Source organism: Ooceraea biroi, chromosome 1 (assembly GCF_003672135.1).
Source record: "Ooceraea biroi isolate clonal line C1 chromosome 1, Obir_v5.4, whole genome shotgun sequence".
NCBI classification, from domain to species: Eukaryota; Metazoa; Arthropoda; class Insecta; order Hymenoptera; family Formicidae; genus Ooceraea; species Ooceraea biroi.
In genome coordinates, this window is record NC_039506.1 from 1,276,037 (window position 1) to 1,297,047 (window position 21,011).

Genomic DNA, 21,011 nt, shown 5'->3' on the forward strand with positions numbered 1-21,011 from the left:
TAAAAAAACATAATACGAAATTAGGGTTGCTTTCTAACAGATTTTCTCTTTTATTATCTATTTCCCAAAGATACAAATAATCAATATTTAATTACATACAATATCTTTATTTAAACAACCATTTTCAGTGATATATTAAGTAGTGTCTTATTTAAATGCTGCATATTTTATTATTGTAGTGTAAAGCGAAATGTCTCTATGCTAATGTACCATCGACATACACGCATATCGATAGAATGCTCTTATGGGCGACAACGCTCCAGGAAACGCGGGTATAAACACACCTCGCGTATGTGGTATCTATTCAACAGCCAGCACAAAAATCGTTCCAGTCCCAACCCGTAACCACCGTGAGGGCAGGATCCGTATCTCCGCTGTTCGAGCAATAATAATTATTCATACAATCCTGTCATCACGCCAATCCATAAGTCTTATACATTCTTACCTGGTCTGTGTACCAGTAGTATGGGGTTGGATCGATGTTCTCACGGCTGTAGCCCTCCATCATCTCGTTGTAATCCCAGATACGCATCGAACCGCCAACGATTTCACCCACGTTCGGCAGGAGCACGTCGACCGATTCAGTCAGACGTCTGTCTTCCGGGCAACGTTGCATGTAAAATGACTTTATCTCGGCGGGAAAACGGCAGAGCATTATCGGTTCGTTAATAGCGTCGGTCATCTTTCTCTCTGGCATTTCTGGAATATCCTGTAATATAAAGGATTATTGCGATCACTTATTGCGATCCGTTGAAAGGATTAGAGCTTACAACATTTATTCATACCTCTCCGAACTCATAGAAGCTACCGTCCTCCTTCGTGATGTTATTTTCTCTCAGGTACTCGATCGCATCGCTGTAGTTCATCCGCTTAAACGGCTTCTTGGGCACTTGGAAGTTGGGATTCAATTCTTTCACGAGGTGACCGAGCGGTGATTGCAAAACTCGTTCAACTACGTCGCAAATCAAGTCTTCTAACCGGTCTAATAAATCGTCGAAAGTGATGAACGGACATTCCGCCTCGATGTGCGTGAATCTAAAAAGTAATTTGGTAGTAGTTTAAAAAGTAGCTGGAGAAAAAGAACAAGCCAACTAGTTTAACACGGAAAGAAAATTTGTATACAAACTCGGCAAGATGACGACGCGTTCTCGACTGTTCTGCTCGATACGACTGGGCGATGCAATACACATCTCCCATCGCTGGAATGCACGTTTCGAGATACAATTGGGAGCTCTGAGTGAGAAAAGCAGTTTCCCTTTAAAAAGAAAAAATATTCATTAATTTATCCGTGATTACAGAATGAAAAACTCATCTTGCTTATCTGATGCGTACCCGAAATAATCTAACTTGAAGAGAGTCGAGCCACCTTCCACTTGAGTCTGTACCAAAGTTGGCGGGGTCACTTCGCAATAACCGCGGTCTTTATAATGATCCCTGAATGCTTGTGTCAATATAGACCTCATGATCAAGATTCTCGATGTCTAGAACGGAAGACAAGGATTCAATAATAACTCATACTGTTTTAAGAGCATTAGAACTTTCATGTACATTTTCGCCTCGGATCATTATGTGTCTGTTGTCCAACTGTACATCAGGCAGAGCTTCCTCGTTCAAGATGGAATCCGCACCACCTGGAGGTGACGGCCCAATCAGTTTCCAATAATCGACAGATAATTCGTGTCCACCAGGTGCCTAAAATTATGTTAACGCATAAATTAATCAACATTATTCAAATATGTTTATCACCAATAGTCGCCGAGTTCATTGTATATTGGACATACACTTTTCCCTTCAGGGACAGCTTTTAAAGTTCCAAACAGCTGAACGGCAGCCTCTGTGGCAAGATCAGGGCGTCGTAAGTTTGACAAAGCTTGTCAGTCAATACACATTGTAGGAAGCCTGTTCCGTCTCGCAGCGTAATAAACATGAGTGCCTTGCCTATAGTAATATATAAAAAGCTCAATAAGGCACCATAAACACAGATAATTTTAATCATGTGACTATACCTTGCCGCCTTAGTCGATGCACCCATCCAAACAACTTGATTCTTTGATCTCTGTGAGTGACAGCTTGTCCAATTTTAATCTGCTTCGCTGCCGGCAAGGATTTGTCCTCCTCTATAACAATCGCTCTGGCTTCTTCAAGATTCTTCACTCTTTTTCTTCATCCTCCAGTAATTTCTTCTCCTTCTCCTCATTTTTATGCTGTTCTCTAACCCAGATCTTTTGTACCTTTTTCAACTGAGACTTGGATGCTGGTTCATATTTTTTGCCATCTTCATGAGAATCGCAATAGATGACTGGAAAGGGTTCCTTGCCAGCGTGACGCATTGCTCTTAGATGGTTTTGAAGGGGCTAACTTCCGAACCATCCCCTGTCTCGTCATTACCATGCTTTTCTGATGTATAAATACCTTAAACAGGATATTTATTTAATTACATTGCAGTGTTATAACACACTCATTAAATAAATCTATTATGTACTCAAAAAATTGTGCATTATAATTTTTATCATATAATACTGTCGCGATTATGTGATGCAACTTACCCAATGATGTCGTCTCTTTCTCAGACATCTTGAATGATAAATCTGCTTCCAAGTATATTTGGATATGCTAGAAAATAAAACTGACTAATTACAACTGCCATATAACTTTATAATGACAGCAAATTGCATATTATATTTGTACAAAGTTCAGATTTTAAATGAAGGAGAAAATAAAGATTTTAAATAAAGAAGAGATATATCATAAAACAGTGCATTAAACGTTTAACATATTGTCATATCAGGTATTCTATATTATATTTAAAAAAAAATAGAATACCTTACAAAGAGAAAAAGGTTCTAACCTGTCAATAAACCTGCCTCTGAGGTGCGCCGGATGATTTGAAAGAGGTTAATTCTTTGCTACCAATTCACCGGTACAGATCTGACTGGTTCTACGAAACGTCTGACGAAACTCAACGTGTCATTACTGTCATCAGCAACGTGCAGCAACGTTCTCCACAGTGCTCTACGGTTGAACAGTCTCGCAAACGTTGTATCCGGCAGTGGTGGTGGGAGGAAGGATGACGCAACTTGACATGTCGCTATCAATTGCACGTATGTATGTACATACAATACATATGAATTTCGTACTTTTCCTTTTTGCCTCCGAGAAGAAATATTTTTTTATCCTTTTTTTATATGGATTCCTTGTATACGTAAATTGTCATAAACAGCCCGATTTTGCAATCTGGACCTCAAAAATTTATAAAAAATGGAAGTATGGGATTTTATACAACTGCGCTTGCACTTTAGGTGCTATTGTCAAAGGAAAAATTATAGACCTTTTTTCATAAAAATCGCTCTTTCCGAATCTGCAGCTGATTCTTCTGACCACGAATATCACAATTATATCTATCTTCATATTGAGGTCGAAAAACGAAAAACGATTCTACTGTTTATTCTTATTTCGCCAGAGACCTTACTGTCACTCCTGTCGACCTTTTTAATATAAAAGTTTTGCGTCTGACGCAAAACTCATATTAAATTACTCTCATACTCATATTTAATTAAATCTCATTGTCTGTGGTATAATCTTACTAAATCCTAATTTTTAATAATAAAATTAATCAAAAATAAATAAAAAGTAGGAATTTTAATATTTTAACAAAAAAAGCAAGAAGTATCGATAGTTCTAGCTTTTCTTGAACTGAACGGATTCTTTACCTGAAAAAATAATTTGCAAAAATAAACTGACCTATGAGTTACTTAAATTTACAAAATGTAAATTGTATATTTCTCTTCAACAAATTTCAAGAATAATATATAATAAGTATAAGAATATAATGTGCTACAAATCAGATATATACAATTGATAATCACATAGAATATATAAAACTTACTACTCATATTTTATATAGTGTGTATCTTACGGAAAACGATATAAAAATTTTATTTGAGTTCCTTGAAAGTACTTCATGTGTACAGAATTATGTTTTCTTGCGGATTCTGCTCCTACTGCTCTGTTCTGGTACATAAAATGTAATACACTGAAAATAAAAAAGTCCAAATTATTTTAATAACTTCTTAAGATGCTTAATCACTACATTTTCACTGCATAAAAAGAAGCGCACCTGTTCATCCAAAAAACTCATGAGATTGGGAAGCTTGCATTTGAATCCATGTGTCCGTAACGTGGAACGTAACTCTTCGATATTTATAGGTTCGTATTGTAATATCTTGTTATACAAAGCTTTGTCAAGATTTATCAGTTTCGTAAAGGCTTTTGTAATATCTGATGAATTTTCTAACGGCGGATACGATTCGGTTTCATAAAATTCCATTTCTTTGCTGACTCTATCTTTTAAAGAATTTATACTCTTATTGCTGTAATAAATATCATTACGCTGCATCTACCGTACACGATATATCAAAAAAGAATATTTAATATTTACATTAGGTTTACCTATCCTGAGAACAAAGCAGTTCATCATCATTTTCCTCGACGTTGTCGGGTTTTTCTACATAATTATCTTCTACATTCCGCTTTTTTTTTGGTGGGCCATCATCTTCATCGCTTGATATTTCAGTGACTTTTTCTTCTGGAATCACCTCAGTTGTAGGTATCAAGGGATGAAGCTCGTTATAAATGTGCGATAACAATTTTACAGCTCTGCTACGCTTTTGTATCTTTAATCCGTATTTTTTCATTTCTTTCTGGAAATTAAATAATACACTCGTACAAAAAAACATATTTTCAATCAAAGGAATTTATCATTATTAATAAACTTACGTGCAATTCAGGAGAACTCATACTATTGTAATGAGGCGAAGGCGTAACATCTTTGTCGAATATTTTAGGCTCAATTTTTGCATCTCCAATCTTTTGACTATAACTGCATTGCAATTGCGAAGATATATCTTTAAAAGTTGTCTCCTGATTACGTAATATGTTGCTACTAATCTGTCCTTCTGATAAAGATTTTTTCTTAAATGTCCTAATAGCTGCAAAATTTTGAGTCAAAGACGTTCTATTACGGTCTAAATTTCCAGACGTGATATCGTCAGCTATGCCGCTAGTTTTGATATTCTTGTTATTATTTTTATTAGTGCATCTTCGTGCATTACTTTTTCGAAATTCTGTCAAAGTTAACACGCTACTTGATTGACTCCTTTCCAAAGCTTGCTGTTCTCGTTTTTCGTATTTCTCGACGTCCACGTTTGCAAGATATATATCGTCTTCGAAGTTGAAAGAATGTTCGATGGACTTTTTTAATTCACAATTGTTTGACGACTCTGACATAAATTTATTGCAGTCTTTGCCGTCTGAATATCGACTTTCTACATTCGAAAAATCCAGACTGGAAAATGTCGCCGTCGAGTTTGGGATAAATCCTTTCTGGTTATCACGCGATTTATTTAATCTAGATGTGTTTTGCGTAAAATATGCGTTAAGGTTTACATTATCAGATTTGCTACCTGTACTACTGTTGACGCTATCATGATTTGAACCGATTATCCCACTACTGTCTCTTTGTTCCTCTAAAGTTGTCGTCACGGCTTTTGGAATACTGACTGATTGACCATTTTCTTTATCTTCTATATTTTGTCCATTATTCTCTCTTGATTTTTTAGATTGTTGCACGAGACGAAACATTGGATTCTCGTGATCAGCATCATCGTCTTGTACAGGACAACTGACGCTGGAAGATATGCTCTCAATCTCTGTATCCGACGAAACAATTATATCTACATCTTGTGTCAACACTTCATCATTCTCACGTTCATCAATTTCATTACTTTCATTGACCAAAGTGGATGAGGTACTTTCATTAGACAGATCACTGTCTGATGCATTTTTCTCGATTACCGCGCGATATTTCGCAATGCTATTATCCTTGTGATCTTTCATGTATTTAGAATACATAGAAATCTCTGTCTCATTCACTTCTACATCAGAAATACTCTCATTTGACGATTGACTTGTTGTTGTTGCTGATGGTGGCGCAGTTACGACTTGCTTTGTTAAGTTGCTATCCTTTTCAGCTGGTGAAGTAAAGTTTTTCGTGCAATATAACGTATCATCGTAAGGTTCTGCCAGTGTCTTAGGGGATACAGAAATTGGATGTAAAGTCTCAGTTTGCTTGCCATTTTCACGTTCACTAGAACAATGAGAATAAAATTCTGGATTTTTGTTAGCATATGACTGTATGCATCGTTCCATTATACTTAATCTACCAGGTTTATTGTTTGTGCTGATTGGCTGTTCAGCATTACTCGATTGAGCATCTTCGGGGATACGTTTGTCTATGTGAAATGGATTTTTATGTCTCATAGGAGATATTTGTACGTCACATTCTATATCGGAATCTGTATCTAAATCCGAATCCGATTTTGCGTTTTGCCTTTGAATTTTCTCGATGAACAATGTTAGATCACTTTTCTGGTTTGGTATACTCGATTTACTGCTTTGAGCAGCGTCACTCGAAGAATTTTTCTGTAAAGAATTGTTAATGGTGGGCGGTTTCACTGAATTTGATTCAGAATCCGAATCAATCTCGATTACATCCTGTTCCACATTTTTCGAACAAGTGGCTGTATCTTCGATCGATTCTGAATGTTCTGCGCTCCGAGGCCTCCTAACTGGTGATCTTTGACTAGAGATATCAGCGTCTGCATCTTGTTTAATCAAGCTTAATAATATGTTAATATTTGAATCTTCCTGCTCCTCGGAGCACATTGTGCTTGTATCATTATACTTTGTCACGTCAGGCGCATCGTCAAACATGTCAGGAGATGCGCTAAAGTCAAACTTGGTGGGTGTGTTATTTCTAGATTTTATTTTATCCGGTGATTTCATTAAAATAATATTTTCACTTTCCAGAACGTAGGACTCCTCTATAGATGTGTGATTATCTTCAAAAGAATCTATATTATCTTCCTGCAACAGTGCTTCTCGAGGACGCAGATTGTTGTCCAAGCCATCACGCGTATGATTCGACGATGTATTGGAAGTAGATTCATTTAGTTTCAAAACACCTGAAGTGGTTTCCACATTTTCATGTATACTTTCCACGTTTTCACAATTTTTAGAATCATCTTCGACTTTTGTTACATCAGATGTAAGCTCTCTTTGACGCAAGTAAGCAAACAAATCGTTTACTTTATATTTTCTCGCTAAACCTCTGATGCTCGATAATGACGCATCGATATCGAGTACCTTCGAATTTCTGTTTATCACGCCACAATAAACGAACTCTAGAAAAGCCAGAGCGACGTCGTAATCCGTATCGATCCAAGAAATTTTTTCTTTCGCAGTAGCGAATTCTGTATCATTGGAAATTACGTCAAGTAAGATGTTAGCACAACGTACGTAGAAAACTAGCTTGTGCGTCCAAATGTGTTTGCCGTTTCTCACGAGTATGATAATATCACTTGCGGAACTATCATTCAGTATGTCTCCCCAACTTTTTACAAATATATCAAGAAATCTTTTCTCCTTGCAACATGCTTTCATCTCATTCGAAGAAATCGTTAATTCCTCTTCATCAACTGCTGCCTCTACAGTTTCTACTTCTTTTGCTTTTTGCTTTTTGTGTAAAAAAATAAAATATAAAATATAATTACATTTTATATAATATATAATTATGTGTTACATGAAGCTGATTTAAGTTATACACAAAGCAATTCTTCTATCGCGTTATATGACACTACTATATATATTTTACATATGTATTTTTATAAATAGTTTGTTAACTTAACAACCAACTTACGCTTAATTTCTGTTCTTTCTTGGACGGCGTAGTCTGAGGCAATAATTGGTCTACATAAAATACATTTTCAGACGCAGTTAATCTTGTCCTATCCCACAATGTATTCTCCTAGAAAAACAGAAAGACATGGATGTCGGAATGCACATACATTCGAAATTTGCAAAATGGTTTCTACTAAATTAAGAATCGAATGTAATTACAGTCTGACGCAATTCCTGAAGCAGTCGATTTTTGATAATAATTTTCTTTTCGACGTTATCACTCCGTTCTTCCTCTTCCTGCAATCCTTGAGTGAAATCTCTGTAGCCCATAAGTATTTCAGCTATTCTCTCTGCTAAAATACGTTCCCTTTCTACTGCCGTACGTCTCTGAAGAATGGTCCGTTCAATAGGTCTTTCTTAAAAAAAAAATAGAAAGGAGGATTGAAAATGAAGATATAAATTTATTTTAGTAGTCACACTTATCGATCGCGGCAATTATACTATACAGATAATACATACTTCTCTTAGTTTTATTGGACAAGTTATCTGCCGGTGATATATTTCGGTCGCTAATGAATCCAAAGCTCTGCAACGTCGTTTTCCGACACTGCTCTGCATTATTATCTGGCAATAACGGATTGGACGATATAACCATCATTTGTTCACCCCATTCTTCCATCTCCTCTTTTTCATGTAAGGATTTGGAAAGTGCTAAAGCAAGCTGAAGATCGGGGTCGTCGTGGGACGCCTGGAAAAGCACACCTATTCAAACGCAAACTACCCCAAAACCATTTCTGTCATTCCGTATAAAATACCTACCAATTTACGCGGAGCAGGTTTCTTCTTCTCTTGTAACGCAGGGGCGGAAAGTAAACCCAATGACTTCCTCTCCGCAGCCTGCCGCTCTTGCAGTTCCACCGCAACCATCAGCTTCTTCGTCGACACGTTATTTTTTATCGCACAGCTCTTCATATGTACAGCTTGCGAGCTTTCATCTTTGAAGTTCTTAAAACATAACGGACACACGCAAGCTGTTTTCACATCAGCTGGGTCTGCTTTTTTCTCCGATTTGAAAAACGATGATTCGATCGGTGGCTGTTGTACATCGTGTAAAATTTTCCTACTATGTGACGGTTTGCCCTCGATTTTTTTGTCGTTGTTAATGGGTTTCGATTTAGAGTGGGGTATCGGCTTTTTTTTCGACTTATTCGTGTACTTATTACTGCTAATAATTGTTGGTTGCACAGAATACATTCTTTTCGGTGATTTGAAGTCCAGTATACTATCATCGTCACATTGAGACTGTGATGTACAAGTTGTATCATTCTTTTCACACTTGTCATTGGAAGTAGAAAGACGAGTCTTATTATCTGCACTAAATACAGAGAAACATATTTTTGTATTACCCTATCAGGTTCTACATGTTGACATAAAAAGTAAACATAAAAACAAATATTCACAGGAATTAATTTTAACAGGAAAAAGAAACAATAAAAATATTGCAAGATCGTTTGTACATTACTTATATTTCTTTCTCGTAAAATATGTTTTATAAAAAGGTACTTGTTATTACATAAAACTACATGTTTGACTGAGGATTGAGTTTTAATACATCATGTTATGTATATACACATATATATATATATACCTTTCTTTATCTTTCCTTAACCGTAATCTCCTCTCTGGACTACTAGGCTTACATAACCCACCTTCTTTAAGATCCATTATACATCTATGTGAAAACTCAATGTGTACTATTATTTAATCTTGTTCAGTTTTTTGTGCATCCTCTGATTCAGGTTTAAATAATCCTTCCCAAAACAGCTTGTCGGCAAGCTCGTGCATAATTGGAGGATAGTCTACAAGATAGTCCCTTTTTCTAGCCTCTTCTAACATTTTCTTATACGTATCGTCGGTATTTGCGAGCGGAATTACACTGTAATAGTGGAATAAAATTTCATTACAGGAATTATGCTCCAATTCTAGAATAAGTTAATATTTGTAAATACTATTTCCAAGATTTTTCGATTCAAAATTAAATAAAGTTAAATAATAAATAAAATTGAAGAATACGCGAAACACAAATATTTATCCGAAAATACACGAATGCATACGAAGTACTTACTTTTTTCTATAGGAAAGGTATAATATACCACCGTAGAAAAGTGTCACGCCAAGTGATATGAGATTTACATATCTTCCGAGCGGGGTGCCTCTGGTCTGACGCGGTTTTCTATGCGTTTTATCCGCAGGATCATGCGGCATTTCATGTAAATTAATCAAGAAAGAAAAAGCTCAAGTAATGTGCACCACGTTATTATGCACAATCTTCAATGATGCAGTTTAACATTATCTATGCGAATCCTCTAATAACCTAAAACGCACGATTCTTCCGTGCCGTATCGCACGTGAATAGAGAACACGATGTAAAAAGAAAGATGTATTGCGCATAGCGGCGGCGGCATGATGAGCGCAACCAATTGAAATTTCGGTCCAAATGCACCCGCGAAATTTGAACACGAAATACTCACATATATTTAAAATATTGGTCGCACGTACTTAAATCTTAGTGCCCACGATGCTAGAAATCAATTTGTAGCTTTTATGAAAAAGCTGCAAGTTGATTGGTCACATATTTCTTGGATCGAGATCTCGGATCGATTTCTAGCATCGTGGACACAAAGCTTTAAATGCAGATATTTGAGAGGCCGATACCCAGACAGCACAAGGATGTCCTAAGGACATCCAAAGAACATCCAGGACGTACATGTGTGATATCCTGAGGATATCCCATTTTAATCCTCGGATCTCCTCTGGATGTCCCGAGGAAGAGGAAATGATAGCCGTATATGATCCTCTGGAATATCGAGGGAAATCCTATGAAATATCCTAAGGATTTCTATAGGATATGTTTGGGACATTATTCTTACGTTTCAAGGACGAAACCCATACAGCACAGAAGCTCCAGGGGACGTCGCAGGGACGTCCACAGGATATATGTCCTAATTGATTTCTGTGCTGTATGGGTATTTATCAATTCTATATATCAGTGCCTCAAAGATAGACAGAGTTAAGTCACATTTTTGTAAAAAACTAGATTTTTATATTTTATGAATTACTTTCTAAATTTCGTGTAGTGGAATCTCACTCTTGTGGAACGAGATATCACTTCAAGCAATAATGATTTCAAAAGAAAAGAAGAAGAAAAGAGTACTGGATCGGTTTTCCGGATGGTTATTTATAAGGTGATAACGCAAATGTTTCTTGCGAGAACGTCACGCCTGGCCTGGCCATCTATCGGTCGCTTGGTGAATTAGAGGCGGGAATCTCAGGATATCCTGGATGTGTTTAGGATAATTTTAGGACGTTATAAGCTATCTGACATAATATAGACAGGCCATATATTTTACAAACATCCTGTGGTTATCCAGTGGATATTTATATTTTATTACAATATTCAAAATTTCTAATTATGTTAAATATTTTACATAATTGAAAATAATTATAAATACATACTAAATTTTCATAAAACAAATTTAGAATCATATCTTAAAACATCCTCGAAATATCCTGAATCGTCCTGGACATATTCAGGATAATCCTGAGGACATTTTGTGCTGTCTGGGTAGGGATGGGCGAAATTTGGAAATTTTGTTGCTATCGCTCGTTCCGTTTTCCATTCTGCATATGTATTTTCTAATGTTGGAAGTCTCTGCTTCTATTGCCGTGCCATCGCTATCACTATCGCTTTCGCTTTATATTATCGCCTGCTAACTTTTTAACGATAATTTCGCTATCGTTATCATTACAGAATCGCACTTCTGCCAGTTCTGCCCATTTATTTATCACTATCGCTATCGACCGGACGGACTTCAAACTGTTTTTCTATTTCTATCAAACTGTCACTGGCCGGAAGCGTGCAACAGAGGGGATTTCCAGAGGGGAAGAATCAGGACGAAGACAATACTTCGACTTGAACGAAAGAAGATTGATCGCTTACTCGACATCATCAGCCGCTTGAGAGACGATCTTCTTGTTGCGATTTTTTAATACTTTCACAACGAAGTCTCATCAGAGATTATTGTCAATCGGAAGAGAAGTTCAGTTTGTCAAAAGCAAGAGGAGACGGAAACATCAGTCACGATGGTGAGCGTGAATGTTAACCGCAATGTCAGTGATGCCTTCTACCGTTACAAGATGCCGCGGATTCAAGCAAAAGTGGAGGGCAAGGGAAATGGCATCAAAACGGTAATTGTTAACATGGTGGACGTAGCAAAGGCGATCGGCCGTCCAGCCACATATCCAACCCTATACTTTGGCTGCGAACTGGGTGTCCAGATACAATTCGACTTCAGGAATGAACGCTTTATCGTTAACGGTTCGCACGATGCCACAACACTTCAGGATTTGCTGGACGGTTTTATCCGGAAATATGTTCTCTGCCCTGCTTGCGACAATCCGGAAACCGAGCTGATGGTCAGCTCAAAGAGGGGCGCAATTTTCCAAGATTGCAAGGCTTGCAGCCATCATGGTCGCATCATGGAGCGCAACCACAAATTGAACACGTACATTCTAAAAAATCCGCCAAGCTTGAATTCAGCAGTGCAAGGTAGTTCATTAACGGAAGGCAATCGCTCGAAACATGTCAACGAAGAAGCTGCGACTGCGGCCACTGCTGTCACTGCCAACGACAATGATCAATCTGGTTCTCTGGAAAATGAGCTCAACAACTCTGCAGACATCGTGGTGGAACCACCGCCTGAAAGAACGGTGAATAATTCATTATTATTTATTTATTAAAATAATTTAAAACTTATTTATAATTATTTTAAATATATACTATTTAAATATATACTATTGCTAAAAAAGGCATATAATATTTGCAGGTGAGGAATAAACTAACAAAGAAAGGATACTTAACAATGACAAGTAAAACAATCTTAATATTATTAGGGGCAATTGCTATAGCTGCTAGTGCAATACCAACAGTAACCACTGCAAGTCCACGTAAAAGACAAGAACCATCACAAACATCAGAAGAAATAAGAAAAACAATTGAAAAAACAACTGAAGGAGAACAATTAATTGTCATTGATGATGAACAAAACAATTTCAGTAATTTAAAAATGAGTAATAGTAATGAACAAGATCAAGATATAACTACTCCATCACCTGAAACAAAAGAAAGAGGCAGAATTTCTACTGCAACTTTTCTAGGAATATTAGCAGGTCAAGCAATATTGATAATAATTATTTGTCAAACATGTGGAGGATCATGTATAGGTATCCTATTAATTGGTGTTCTTATTATAAGTGCCTTTGGTCTTATAGTTAGTTATTTTTACTAAATAAGTATAAATAATAATAAGTAATAAAAGTAATTAGTTATAAATAATTATAAATAATAATTTATAATAACTAAAACTTTTTAACGTATAGGCTATATTAATATAAAAAAAACTTCAAATAATGAAGTTTTTTTATTTATTTCATATTTCAATTAGTTTTACTAATATAAGATCATTTTCCTTTTTGAAATTATTGTTAACTTTAATAATTTTTTGTTTATTATTATATTAACTATTATAAAATACAATCTCTCTGTACGTGGTATGGTATGTTTATATTTTTCATTATTTTGAACTTTCTAACTCTGTCTCGCAATATTGTGTTGTAGATTAAGCTCTTTATTTTTTTGTTGATTTTTTATTTTCCAGTAATAAACAGGTTTATTGAAGAATTACTATTATATTACGATTTTCTTTATTTAAATCAATAAAGGGTTCTTTACCAGTAAAAGTAGGACACATTCCTCCGGGATGAGCAATAAATAAATTTTCTATTCTTCCCCCTTGAAAACAAGTTTTTTACCATGGATCAGTATAATAATACACAGTTTGTGCTGGATCATCAATGTCAATTTTAATTTAATTTGCTAATAAATAAATTAAAAGTCAAAAATATTTCGGAGTTCGTCAGCTTCTCTCACCTTGCTGATGTATCGGCGGACATCTTCAAGGTGATACGCGATATCACCACTGCGGGACGAGTGGCGCTGGCGGCAGTCATATGCGAGCATACTGTCCTGCAGCGCAGACTCAGTTAGGTTCTCAGCCAGTCTCGGTTTAGCACGTTTCAGTTTCGATACGTTTCTGGTCGAGTACGACGTGGTATTCACAGGAATCTGTCAACAACAGGAGTCCTCGCCAATTCCTTTTAGCGACCGACGATCCCCAGCGAGCAGAGCAACGGCGGAAAATAGCACAAGACTGCTTTGAGCGACCACTCTCCATTCGCGAGGCATCCCGCAGCGCAATTCGTTGACCCTGATCGATCAGAGCAACGCAAGCACCACCCGGGACACGTCGGACTGTTCCCGAGGAGGACGATCCATCTGTCCCGTATCTCGGCTCACCCGAGCGGAAGATTTTCACGCTAGAAGGCGGCCGTCCAGCAGGGCGATACCATTTTATATGACTTTACTTCGACAACGAGGTGAGCTTTCCCTCGTCCTCTCTCTCTCTCTCTTTCTCGCTCTCTCTGTCGCTCAGCTCTCTTGCTCGTGCACGCTAATTTTAGCGATCAGCCATTTTGGACATCCATAAGGCACGATGCGCACGAGTGAGGGAGCGAACTATGATCCCCTTGCTCTCCTACGGAAATAAGCGTGTCCCTCTTCTCCGACGACGACGCCTCGAGTGCGTGTCGCATGAACGATGATGCGTCATTGCCATCGCGGGGGAAGAATCTCTCTTGAACCGGTCTCGCGAATTGCGCACACGCTGCACGTATCTCGGCCCTGCTTGCTCGGTCGCACTCGTGGCTCCCGTGTTGGACACAAAACTGATACCTTCTTATCGATGATCGGCCCCGCCGATAAAAGGAATGTCGCGACCGCATGCGACTGTATTTCTGGATAAACGCGTTTTTTTTTTGCGATGTTCCCTGCTGATCGAAACACGCATCGGAAAATTGTGTATTGCACCTTGAGGAAGTAAAGCTTCACATGTCATGTATTCGAAACTGATCCTGCAATGTTGCGATATTTTTATTGATGGATTCGCCTCGATGTAGTCTTCGAAGCTTGAACATCTGTTTGTTTATACAAAAATCAAACGAACAGTTTAGCCCCAAAATACATAGGTATCTAGTGCAAATATCTTGGCCTTTTATCTGTTTGTTCTTCGCAACATATCTTCAATACGTTCTCTACATTAAGAAGAAGAAGGTAGCTGTGGGGAACATAGTGATTTAACTCGAAGCAAGTGCTTTATTGTTGTATCGTTGCTCGGCAGTGTCTATTTATTAGTGTACATTCAGAATGTACAGCGTTGGATCAGACGAATAACAGATATTCTTGTAAACAATTTGCATCACGCGTCCGATGTATTCGGCATTACAAATTTGCATGCTGCGAACATTTGAAAATGATATTACACAATGATTAAGCTTATATAACTACATAAAATGATTTGAACTTCGCGGTATGACATGCTCGTTTGGAGAAAACGTGAGAAACTTATTGAATTAATTTTCCTATGTCGTCATGCCTAACCATCGATTATCCATTTTCTCATTTCTCCCTCTCGTGTTTTTATATGAAAATTGTATATGTTTTAAGATTATAAGATTAACAAAATCCCAAGAAATATCTTTTTTTTCATCTCCATTAGTGTTTCAAGCACTTCTGATAACATTAAAAAACATTCAATATGTTGATTGCTGATATCTCACATCTCCATTTTCAAAGATTTTTCAAGTATAAAGTATCATGAATCTTTCGCTTGCCCGTCTTTATCAATGTTAATAAATCAAAATGCCAGAAATGTATTATAATATCTCGTTATTTAAATAATCGATATTTTAATATCGGTTAAAGAAATACATAGAATACAATAGCTCCCCTTGAAATATGTAATATGAATATTTATACATTATTTCGTAATGTAACAATTACTACATTTACACGAGCGCTACTTCCGTAGTAACTTACTCGAATTATAATAACTTACGATAATTCTCTGCGTGTAAACGGGGTAAACCGATAATTCACTGCGTGTAAACGGGGTAAGTTACTATAATTCGAGTAAGTTACTACAGAAGTAGCGCTCGTGTAAATGTAGTAATTGTCGCAATAAAGAGTAGATAAAGAAAGAACGAACGAATTTACGAACGAATGCTTCGTACGTCGTTTACATATCGTACAAATTGCGAATTGCTGTGTCATCTAATGATAAGTACTCCACTGGTTCAATAGTGATCGCTTAGTAACTCGTCTATCGCTTAAATTAGATATTACAATGCATATCTGCCATTTTTGTTCACTAATATTGTTGGGATAATATCGATTACGCTATTTTTCTATAGAATTTTATTTAAATTGTAATCGATCAGTTTGTAATATCTTATATCCAAGAAATCTCTAACAATTAAGATACGATATCAGCAGTGATATTAAATATTTATTGTTATCAATGGTAACCTTATCTGATATAATCACAATTTTTGTTTCAATTTATTTTTTGTTTTTTTATGTGACAAATTTTTTATCCAAATATTTAATAAAGCAGATAAAAGTTAATACATATTAAATTTAATATTAATCTCATAAATTTACGATAAATCTACTTGGATTTAATAAAATTAAATAAAATTCATTTTATATTACAATTTAATAAAGATATTATTTTTCACGGTACATCTGTAATGCTCGTGATTTCGCACTATTTAGATTTAGATGTTTGATATATGTATTTAATTAGATTACATGACGTTATAAAAAAATGCTTAAATAGCTATCGGTGAATATCGGAGGCTAAACAATCTATATGTAAATAATCGTAAAGAATTTTTCTATTTCGCAGTTTTTGTTTTTTCCATTACTCTTTCTCTCTTAATTTCATCGTGATGGGCAATGAGAATTAATCTGTATTTATATTATTTATACACTCCTATCAATAAATATAAACGAAACTTTTCTCGATCAGCTATCAATACAGAAAATTTATCTCTGAAGGTTGAACATTTTACAGCATTAAAATGTGTATGAATAATTTATATATATTTTATATGGATGGACAAGAAAAAATATAAATAATTATTTAGCTAGATAGCTATTTAAATAGATATTTAAAAATTTTTAATTCTCCCTCTCTGCGTATACGCGCGCTTTTGCTCTCATTATTTCTCTTTTTCTTCTTCAAATTAAATAATAATGATAAAAATATTAAGAATAAAAGCACAGTGTATTAATTAAGAATTAAAAACATTGTTTTGTTGCATCCTATGTACTTTTTCAAAGGAATAGGTGCTTTTAAGTTGCAAAGATAATTTGAGATTATTTCATTAAACGGTGATAAGTTAAATGTTCCTCCTTTGTTCGCACGAGAATCGCAAGATGTTTTTTGTATTTATCTGACTAAGATGGCCTGCCGCTTTGACCCTTAAACATGTATAGCGTTTTCGATAACGATGCAAAATAATACTTCTTAATCAAACGTTAGTGGTTCTCATGTCAGTACGAGACATAAAATTTCCGCAATACAAACATCTCGCATACGAATAAATACTCTGCGATTTATCGCGTTGCAATTCTACGTTTTGCGATATATGTGCCGTATATATATATATCGATATAAATAAAACATATGTAACATTATACATAATATTTCATAGAGATAACATAAAATAATCTTGCCATTTGCTATAGTGCAGCCGAGAGAGGAATGTGTTGTCTTCTAAGAACGATATGATAATATTTATTGGAAGGAATGTGTTTTTGTCAGCAATGAAGTGACATTACAAGTCACGCGCATTCACTTTCTCTGAATCCGAATCGCCAGCAGCTTCTCGCAAGCAAAAGCAAAAGCATGCCAGAACGGGTTTCATGGCGAGGAAAGCATTTGTCGGGGATTGTCAAGCCGACACTCACGATCGACAACAGCATAAACAAAACTTCTAAATTATTTATCAAATTAAATATTTGTTTATTCAATACGCACACATGCACATTATTCAAAATATGTTTGCCATTTAATTTAATTGGACACAGAGATAGTCAGGAAAACCGTAAACGAAAATCGTAACGAGATTTCCAATTTGGTCCGGACCTGGGTCAACCTATTCCACGACCTTCCACCAGGTCTTTCACGTTACTCGTGAATCATTAAACAGAATCACTCCCACTGATCAGCCAACCGCAAGATATTTCTACGAGGCACTGTTCAATTCTTGTTCACGGGATTAGGATTCAATTTTGAGAGATTAATCTAATCTCGCGCATGCGAGTGTGTATTAATGTCGTGTTCATTGTATAGATATCCGTCGTTCGATCGGCGAGCTACTACGAACCGAGCCGAGCACTCGGTAGTAGACGTAGAGTGACCTTGCCCGAAGATTACTTTTCTCTAGAGGAGACATCGGCGTACGAATCGGCGCCGTTACCCGGATCAATATACCGGCGCTGGTGCCGAAGACGCGTGCGCACCGCAGGGTAGACCGACCCGGGTCCCGAGAGTCGTCAAACCACGAAGAGACGAGCGACTAGTCCAGTTGTGCTAGCGAGAGGCCGACCTCCTCGACTCGCGAGCCTACCCCTGCGCGAGAATCGATTCTCTCTCGGCGACACGACAGACCTGCTCCACTTTTTCCCTTCTCTCTCTAACTCTGTCTGTCTATCTGTCTGCTCTCGGACTTCGTCGTTCTTCTCTCTCCCTCTCTGCTCCCGGGAGTGTGCTGTCGAGGGAAAAAGATCTGGGTACACCTGGTGATCAACGACAGCGACTGCGGCAGCCGCGTCACCGTCGCAAATCACGACTTATGCGTCTGTACCGAGCAGGTAACTCCCGCTCCCTGGTGCACACGCGATTCCCCGAGGGAGTTCACCGCGAACGATCGTCACTCCCCCACCGCGTTGACTGCCGAGATTTGCTAATAGGCTGCGGCATAACACTCGGTATTCACTCGTAAACACCCTTGATAATGCTTCTCAACGATTTTCTCGTGACACGTTGACACCAGTCTCGCGACGAAGACGCGAAGCAAAGATTTTCATCTTTTCAAACACTTTACTTTGTAAATTCGCGATAATATTCGTTGTTATTATAACAATATATCGGTTGTTCCGTAACGTTCTGATTATATATTACGCCACTATTATGTTCTATTCGGTCAGCTATTTTCTAAAAGTATTGTCTAAAAACTTGCACCTCATTTACTACAAGTTTTCTGAACGTTTTGCATGTTCGATTATGCACTTGTCATACTTACTCGGTATACGAAATATAATTTAATTCTGTCTTGATACATGCCAGCGTGTCTCAATAGTGTCTTAAGGTATCTAATAACCACGAAAGCGCCGCTTATAGCGCTGTAAATGGAGCGCAAGAATCATATTAATAACGTACAGTTATTGTAAACAACTGCATCGGCTGCAATTGAGCGTGTAGAAATACGAGTGGCACTCTACAATACCAGACTGAAATGCGTATCGCGTCGTATTTGCATTTGCATATCTCAAATATACTGGCTGATAGAATAGAACATTCTATCCTTCGAATGTCTTATGTATATCGTGTTGTAACGTCTTTCTTTGTCCTTTTATCTTAATGCGAAGACAACATTGATTTCAAAGTATTTGTAGCGATCGTATAACTTCGTATGTGATTTCTATATATAAGTTTTGTAAAGTAAATATGCATTACTAAATCAACCTTTTTCGCGTCAGTGTAATGGAAAAAGTATTATTATAAATAAGTTAAAATAAATATTTATCCTTATAATATAAGGATTAGTTAAACTTTTATTACATTAAATAAAATTATTAAGCTCTTATTAAATTAAATAAAATGTTGAAAATTGCATACGTTTCACGCGTTAATATCAAGTTTAATCATTTTAGATAAGTTTTTGCCATTTAGTGTTAGGCTACCGTTTAATACACTTCGAGCGAGTTTTTATTTTATCGTGATTGCATTTGTTCGATTACTAAAAAGGAGAGGAGGGAGCTTAATCTGTTTATCGCAATTTTGTTTTCACGATCTTCAACATCTTCAAGAAGGACATTCAGTCCCATTCAGTCCTTGCGACTTTCACTATCATGATCCTGATACAGTCCGTTTCGCCCGAAAATCATCCGGATGATCGTTAACGTCCTAACCGGATGAGACACACCGGTCTGATGACATCATCTATGCCCGAAAATTCCCCGGAATTCATCCCCATGGTTCTGTATCACGTGAGCGCTTTTAGCAGACCGAACCTGCATGGATAAAAAAACGACCTGCAAGATTTTCCTTATTTTCCTCTACACATGGAATACACCCTTAATTCCGTAATTAATATGATCCCGAGGTTAGCGCAAGAAACATAATAGTTACACTGCTTGAATATGTGAAAAGATGACTTTTAATATATTTGCCAATTGCCATTCGAATTGGGAAATGTTTCAACTTTGTTGTAAAATAGAATAGAAGCTCAGCATCGCACTTCGAGATCAACAGAAGGAATCAATGGTCCATTTTCCGTCATTCGTAGAAACATCCAGGATATCATCCAGAAGGAAAGATTGGCGTGTAGCAAGGCGACGGCGACGGTAGAGCGTTATCATCCGACAGACGATCATTAAACGGCAACACCATCACTACCCACGATCATTTGTTTCGCGCGACTTAACCCGCGAGTTAACGTCGGCATTATCACCAACCTGGTACCACCAATCGCCAGGCTTTCTTAGAGCGACGAGCGACGGACAGGCAGCGTGTATGATCATTGAAGACTATCCCCGTACCCGCCGCCACCGCGAAACCGAGGCAACACCCGAGGCATCAAGATACCATCCAACGGTTCTTAAACCTCCATTTGATTCTGCCCAAACACAGAACTTCAAAATTTTCCAGGTGAATATGAACTTTGATGATTATGAAACTAGCCACCTTTGATTTTTAATCTTGATATAATTAATTAAAAAATGTATGACACGATATTACTGTAGCAAGTTTCTTTTTCAAATCTTTTAAAATTAAATTTCTGGTCTTTCTTTTTTATTTGATTCACTATGATTAAAATTAACTGATGATAAGCCTTTAAGATATTAATGTATACTTGTGCAGTAATAGGCATCGGAAGCTACAACCGTTCAGAGAAACGTGACTGGCGTCAGCAGCGGGTAGCGGCGCGACACGCCTTACCGCTAATAAAGATTGCAACCTTGAGAAGAGGCAGAACAACCCTGACTCGACACGCTGTCACGAGCCACCGCGAGTGGTAGCAGCAGC

General features: G+C 37.0%; 3 protein-coding genes, 1 long non-coding RNA gene and 1 pseudogene across 12 annotated transcripts; 3 read left to right on the top strand and 2 right to left on the bottom strand.

Moving 5' to 3' along the window:
• Nucleotides 1-21: 21 nt before the first annotated feature.
• LOC105286773 (asparagine--tRNA ligase, cytoplasmic) lies at nucleotides 22-3,025 on the bottom strand. Its single transcript, XM_011351965.3, is given in 13 exon segments — nucleotides 22-374; nucleotides 446-709; nucleotides 786-1,035; nucleotides 1,127-1,255; nucleotides 1,333-1,481; nucleotides 1,549-1,692; nucleotides 1,782-1,846; nucleotides 1,849-1,938; nucleotides 2,007-2,153; nucleotides 2,156-2,341; nucleotides 2,344-2,412; nucleotides 2,547-2,613; nucleotides 2,849-3,025. Coding segments are annotated over 12 exon segments (1,653 nt in total). The 5' UTR covers nucleotides 2,575-2,613; nucleotides 2,849-3,025; the 3' UTR covers nucleotides 22-242.
• Nucleotides 3,025-13,483, top strand: LOC105287325 (eukaryotic translation initiation factor 5). Of its 2 annotated transcripts, XM_026972126.1 has the most exons (3): nucleotides 3,025-3,105; nucleotides 11,549-12,507; nucleotides 12,624-13,483. In XM_026972126.1, exons 2-3 carry the CDS (start codon nucleotides 11,881-11,883, stop codon nucleotides 13,083-13,085), a joined length of 1,089 nt encoding a protein of 362 aa, XP_026827927.1. In that variant the 5' UTR covers nucleotides 3,025-3,105; nucleotides 11,549-11,880; the 3' UTR covers nucleotides 13,086-13,483. The 2 variants fall into 2 exon arrangements, with proteins under 2 accessions (XP_026827927.1, XP_026827947.1); XM_026972146.1 differs by lacking the exon at nucleotides 3,025-3,105 and having other exon boundaries at nucleotides 11,205-12,507; nucleotides 12,691-12,776.
• Nucleotides 3,621-10,824, bottom strand: LOC109611476. 8 transcript variants are annotated; one of them, XR_002193879.2, is made up of 11 exons: nucleotides 9,863-10,824; nucleotides 9,386-9,673; nucleotides 8,557-9,112; nucleotides 8,257-8,485; nucleotides 7,957-8,153; nucleotides 7,757-7,864; nucleotides 4,777-7,572; nucleotides 4,450-4,700; nucleotides 4,118-4,370; nucleotides 3,887-4,033; nucleotides 3,621-3,710 (listed from the first exon to the last, which is right to left on the bottom strand). XR_002193879.2 is itself a non-coding variant. In XM_020034095.2 (10 exons), exons 2-10 carry the CDS (start codon nucleotides 9,460-9,462, stop codon nucleotides 3,974-3,976), a joined length of 4,497 nt encoding a protein of 1,498 aa, XP_019889654.2. In that variant the 5' UTR covers nucleotides 9,463-9,673; nucleotides 9,863-10,824; the 3' UTR covers nucleotides 3,756-3,973. The 8 variants fall into 8 exon arrangements, 7 of the variants coding, with proteins under 7 accessions (XP_019889654.2, XP_026827692.1, XP_019889653.2 ...); XM_020034095.2 differs by lacking the exon at nucleotides 3,621-3,710 and having other exon boundaries at nucleotides 3,756-4,033; nucleotides 4,118-4,340; XM_026971891.1 differs by lacking the exon at nucleotides 3,621-3,710 and having other exon boundaries at nucleotides 3,756-4,033.
• A 727-nt stretch (nucleotides 13,484-14,210) lies between the features above and the next one.
• LOC113562517 lies at nucleotides 14,211-20,925 on the top strand (annotated as a pseudogene).
• On the top strand, nucleotides 14,239-19,933 carry LOC113562536. Its single transcript, XR_003406965.1, has 2 exons — nucleotides 14,239-18,574; nucleotides 19,793-19,933. It is a non-coding gene; the product is annotated as an uncharacterized LOC113562536 (long non-coding RNA).
• Nucleotides 20,926-21,011: the final 86 nt, after the last annotated feature.